Below are 5,230 nucleotides of genomic sequence, written 5' to 3'. Positions count from 1 at the left end.
CATGGCTGTAAGCTCAGCACTTTGGGAGGCTGAGGCAGGAGGCTTTCTCAAAGTCAGGAGGTCAAGGCAGCAGTGAGCCAAGATGGCGCCACTGCACTCCAGCCTGGGTGACAGAGCGAGACCCTATGTCTAAAGAAGAAAAAAGGAACAGTACCAATCTCATGGGGTGTGTTTTGAGAGTTAAATAAGACGCGTATATAAAATGCTTAGTGCTATGCTAGTGATAGCTAAACTGAGATCTGAAGGATAGTAGCATAGTAGACACTCAGGATTCTGTTTATTTATCTGTCCACATATATGTATATATTTACGTGTGTGGATAGTGAGGTGGGTGTCTAACTAGAGATTAAACTTTTTTTCTTTTTTTTTTTTTGTTTAAAACAGCGTTTTGCCCTGTTACCCAGGCTGGATTGCAGTGGTACAATCTCAGCTCACTGCAACCTCCGCCTCCTGCATTCAAGTTATTCTCCTGCCTCAGCCGCCCGAGTAGCTGGGATTACAGGTGCATGCCACCATGTCTGGCTAATTTTTTGCATTTTTACTAGAGACAGACTTTCACCATGTTTGCCAGGTTGGTCTCAAACTCCTGACCTCAAATGATCTGCCAGCCTCAGCCTTCCAAAGTGCTGGGATTACAGTGTGAGCCACCATGCCCAGCTAGAGATTAAATTTTAGAGTTATTTCTTCTTTTTTTTTCTTCACCACAGCCTTAACCTCCCGGGCTCAAGTGATCCTCCCATCTCAGCCTCCCAAGTAGCTGGGACCACAGGCATGCACAACCATGCCCAACTAATTTTTTTTTTTTTTTTTGAGACAAAGTCTGTCTCTGTCGCCCAGGCTGGAGTGCAGTAGTGCAATCTCGGCTCACTGTAACTTTCGCCTCCCAGGTTCAAGTGATTCTCCTGCCTCAGCCTCCCAAGTAGCTGGGACTAGAGGTGCGCGTCACCATGTCCAGCTAATTTTTTTGTATTTTTAGTAGAGACAGGGCTTCACCATGTTGGCCAGGTTGGTCTCGAACTCTTGACCTCAGGTAATCTTGGATAATTCAAGAGGAGGAAGCCTCAAAAAGGAGTAGCCAGTCCTCTTACTAATAAGGCAGGTTGTTTAAAAATGTGCCTGGGATTTAATATATAGGTGTGACTGATGGTATAGAGAGTCACTGTCACTGAAAGAAGTTTACTAGTCACAGTTCCAAGAGGCAGGAGGCACTGGATGCCACGCAGGGCCAGACAGAGAAACACCAGATTAGTGGAGAGGCAGGAGGAGCCAGGGAAGAGCATGACCCAGAGCTCTTCTTGTGGTTTCCACAAGGAAGGGTGGTAAATTAGGTTGGCAAGTTCAAGCGAGTTTAGGATTGTACAGTTTGAATAATTTTGGCTGACTCTGGGCTATAGCGGTGGTCTCTGGTTGATTGATGCCTGGCCCTGAGCTGATTTAGGGCAAAGGAACTATTGGCTTGGTGTGTACGGATTAGACAAAGGAGGTGCCTGGGGATATGGGCGCAGAATTGGTTGGTTTGCATATAAAAGGCCTTTTTTGTTTGTTTGTTTTTGAGATGGAGTCTTGCTCTGTCATCTAGGCTGGAGTGCAGTGGTGTGATCCTCAGCTCACTGCAACCTCTGCCTCCTGGGTTCAAGAGATTCTCTTGCCTCAGCCCCCTGAGTAGCTGGAATTAAAGACGCCTGCCATCATGCCCGACTAATTTTTGTATTTTTAATAGAGATGGGGTTTCACCATGTTGACCAGACTGGTCTCAAACTCCTGACCTCAGGTGATTCACCCACCTCAGCCTCCCAAAGTGCTGGGATTACTGGCGTGAACCACTGTGCCCAGCCCTGTTTTTTGAGACACAGTCTTGCTCTTTTGCCCAGGCTGGTGTGCAGCGGCGTGATCTCCGCTTGCTGCAACCTCCACCTCTCGGGTTCTAACAATTCTCCTGCCTCAGCCTCCAGAATAGCTGGGACTACAGGCATGCACCACCACGCCTGGCTAACTTTTGTATTTTTAGTAGAGACAGGGGTTCACCATGTTGGCCAGGCTGGTCTTGAACTCCTGACCTCAGGTGATCTGCATGCCTCAGTCTCCCAAAGTGCTGGGATTAAAGGCATGAGCCACCATGACCAGCTACAAGGTATATTCACAGGCAAGTTATTTACTATCTCTAGGAATTCGCCAACCCTAGGAGGCATAGTCTCTTCAGGATGAGCACAGCCCCGAGATGTTAAAGCATCAGAAAATACAGACAATAAATTATGAATGTTATAGCCATATTTAAACTCTGACTTTATTCATGCTGGTTGCTTAACTTCTTTCATTATTGTTTTGGAAGCCAGGCTGAGCAACCATCTGACCCTACAACCAGAAGAACCCAGCAGAAAAGAGAAGTACTCACCCAAATAGCCCGCTCTTACTTCTGGTGTCAAAGGTTCATTCCCAATAAATGTATCATCCTGCATGTCTGCCTTCAGGTCGAGAAGGCCCCCAGCCCAGTCCTTGGCTCCTACTGCCCCCACGACTGCATGGCCCTGCCCAGGGAAGGAGATGAGCGGGTCAGCTACCCACCGATCCACCCCCCAGAGTCAGCTGCACTCCCTGCAGCCCATTGCTCCAGACCAGCACGCACCCTGCTGAGGTCAGCACTGATGCCGCTGGAAGACAGCTCCATGTTGAAGGAAGTCAGGTCCTGTTTGCTTGTGCCTGGGGAACAAAGCAGAGAACAGGTGAGACCCAACAGCCGTAAATGCAGTGAAAAAAATTCATGGCAGGACGGGGAAGAAGTGAGGTATTTACCTCTGGGTTAAGGTAGAAGGCATGCATGTGAGGGTCAGGCAGACCCAGGAAGTGACTTAATGCTGAGTTGACTTTCTCATGTGATACCCTGGGAGTCCCAGATTTGTTTGTTTTTTGTTTTTGAGACAAGGTCTTGCTCTGTTGCCCAGGTTGGAGTGCAGTGGTGCAATCACAGCCTACTGCAGCCTCAACCTCCCAAGCTCAAGCAATCCTCCCGGCTTAGCCTCCCGGATAGCTGGGACTACAAGCACACACCATCACGCCTGGCTAATTTTTTTTTTTTTGAGATGGCGTCTCTCTCCGTGGCCAAGGCTGTAGTACAGCAGCGCAATCTCAGCTCACTAAAGCTTCTGCCTCCTGGGTTCAAGCGATTCTCCTGCGTCAGCCTCCAAAAGTAGCTGGAATTACTGGTGCACCACCATGCCCAGCTAATTTTTGTATTTTTAGTAGAGATGGGGTTTCACCATGTTGGCCAGGCTGGTCTCGAACTCCTGACCTCAGCCTCCCAGTGTGCTGGGACAATGACAGGTGTGAACCACCGTGCCCAGCCTCCAGATTTGCATATCCAATTACTCATCTCCGTGTGTCCAAGACTCAGCTCTTGGTTTCTGCTCTGACTCAGGCTTCTCTCCTCTATGAATGGCACTCCCACTCACCTAATGAACCATCCTAAGAAACCAAATCCACCTGGAATTCTCTTTCCATCTCGTCTCCAACACATCACCAAATCATGATATTCCTGCCTTTGAAATACACCCTCTTTCTGTTTTTTGAGACAGGGACTCGCTGTGTTGCCCAGGCTGGAGTGCAGTGGTGTCATCATAGCTCACTGCAGTCTCAAACTCCTAGGCTCAAGAGATACTCCTGTCTCAGCATCCCAAGTAGCTGGGACTACTGGTATGCACCACCGTGCCTGGCTTATATAGCTTCTCCTTAAGAACTCTTCACTGGCTGGGCGTGGTGGCTTAGACCTGTAATCCCAGCACTTTGGAAGGCCAAGGCGGGCAGGTTACCTGAAGTCAGGAGTTCGAGACCAGCCTGGCCAGCATGGTTAAACCCTGTCTCTACTAAAAATACAAAAATTAGCCAGGCATGGTGGGACACGCCCTGTAATCCCAGCTACTTGGGAGGCTGAGGTAGGAGAATCACTTGAGCTTGGGAGGCTGAAAAACAACTGGAGGTTGCAGTGAGCCAAGATCATGCCACTGCTCTCCAGCCTGGCCGACAGAGTGAAACTCTGTCTTGAAAAAAAAAAAGGTCAAAAACGCAGTGGCTCACACCTGTAATCCTAGCACTTTGGGAGGCTGAGGCGGGCTGATTACCTGAGGTCAGAAGTTCGAGACCAGCCTGGCCAATATGGTGAAACCCTATCTCTACTAAAAATACAAAAAAATTATCTGGGTGTGGTGGCAGGCGCCTGTACTCCCAGCTACTCGGGAGGCTGAGGCAGGAGAATTGCTTGAACCCAGGAGGCTGAGGTTGCAGTGAGCCAAGATCACGCCACTGCACTCCATCCTAGGTGACAGAGCAAGGCTCTGTCTCAGAAAAAAAAAAAAAAGAACTCTTCATGGGCTGGGCGCAGTGGCTCATGCCTGTAATCCCAATGCTTTGTGAGGCTGAGGCAGAAGAATTGCTTGAGCTCAGGAGTTAAAGACCAGCCTGGGAAATATAGTAGAAACTCTGTCTCGGCCGGGCACAGTGGCTCATGCCTGTAATCCCAGCATATGTGAGGCTGAGGCAGGAGGATTGCTTGAGCCTAGGAGTTCAAGACCTGCTTGGGCAATAGAGTAGAAACTCTTGTCTCTACAAAAAATTTACAAATTAGCCAGGTGTGGTGGTGTGTATCTGTAGTCCTAGCTACTCAGGAGGTCGACGTGGGAGGACTGCTTGAGCCCAGGAGTTTGAGGCTGCAGTGAGCTGTGATCGCGCCACTGCACTCCAGTCTGGGCAACAGAGTGAGTCCCTGTCTCAAAACAACAAAAACAAAAAACTCCTCATGATTTCTCATCAATCTTCATACTGAAATCCAAACTCTTTCTGAGGGCCTGGAAGACCCTTACCTCCTTGCTAACCTTCTCTCTCCCTTCCTTACCGCGCTCCGGTCACACTGAAGTTTTTCCATTTTCCTGGCATGCTGAGCCCTTTCCCTGCCCCCAGTCTTGCACCTGTGCTTCTCTCTGCCCTCATTCCACCTTCCTCACATTGCTGTTTGAATCTCATCTTTCATATCTCAGCTTAAAAGCCAGTCGAGAGTGAATTTTTTTTTTTAGACGAAGTCTCTGTCACTCAGGCTGGAGTACAGTGGCTGCGACCTCCACCTCCCGGGTTCAAGCGATTATCCTGCCTCAGCCTCCCGAGTGGCTGGGACTGCAAGCACTCACCACCACGCCTGGCTATTTTTTTTAGTAGAGATGGGGTTTCACCATGTTGACCAGACTGG

The 5,230-nt window shown here is 49.1% G+C and overlaps 1 protein-coding gene across 1 annotated transcript in view; it reads right to left on the bottom strand.

Annotated features, from left to right (window-relative positions):
• The window catches only part of ITGAL (integrin, alpha L (antigen CD11A (p180), lymphocyte function-associated antigen 1; alpha polypeptide)), a 52,570-nt gene that overhangs the window by 31,672 nt on the left and 15,668 nt on the right, over positions 1-5,230 (bottom strand). The window contains exons 10-11 of the mRNA XM_011933653.1: positions 2,624-2,697; positions 2,393-2,525 (exon numbers count right to left, since the gene is read on the bottom strand). Of these exons, the coding sequence (XP_011789043.1) occupies positions 2,393-2,525; positions 2,624-2,697 (207 nt within the window). The remainder of the gene's footprint in view (positions 1-2,392; positions 2,526-2,623; positions 2,698-5,230) is intronic.

The sequence above is a fragment of the Colobus angolensis genome, unplaced genomic scaffold (genome assembly GCF_000951035.1).
Source record: "Colobus angolensis palliatus isolate OR3802 unplaced genomic scaffold, Cang.pa_1.0 Scaffold128, whole genome shotgun sequence".
NCBI classification, from domain to species: Eukaryota; Metazoa; Chordata; class Mammalia; order Primates; family Cercopithecidae; genus Colobus; species Colobus angolensis.
Note: the sequence above shows the minus strand (reverse complement) of the source record. Positions and strands in the feature narration are given on the sequence as shown.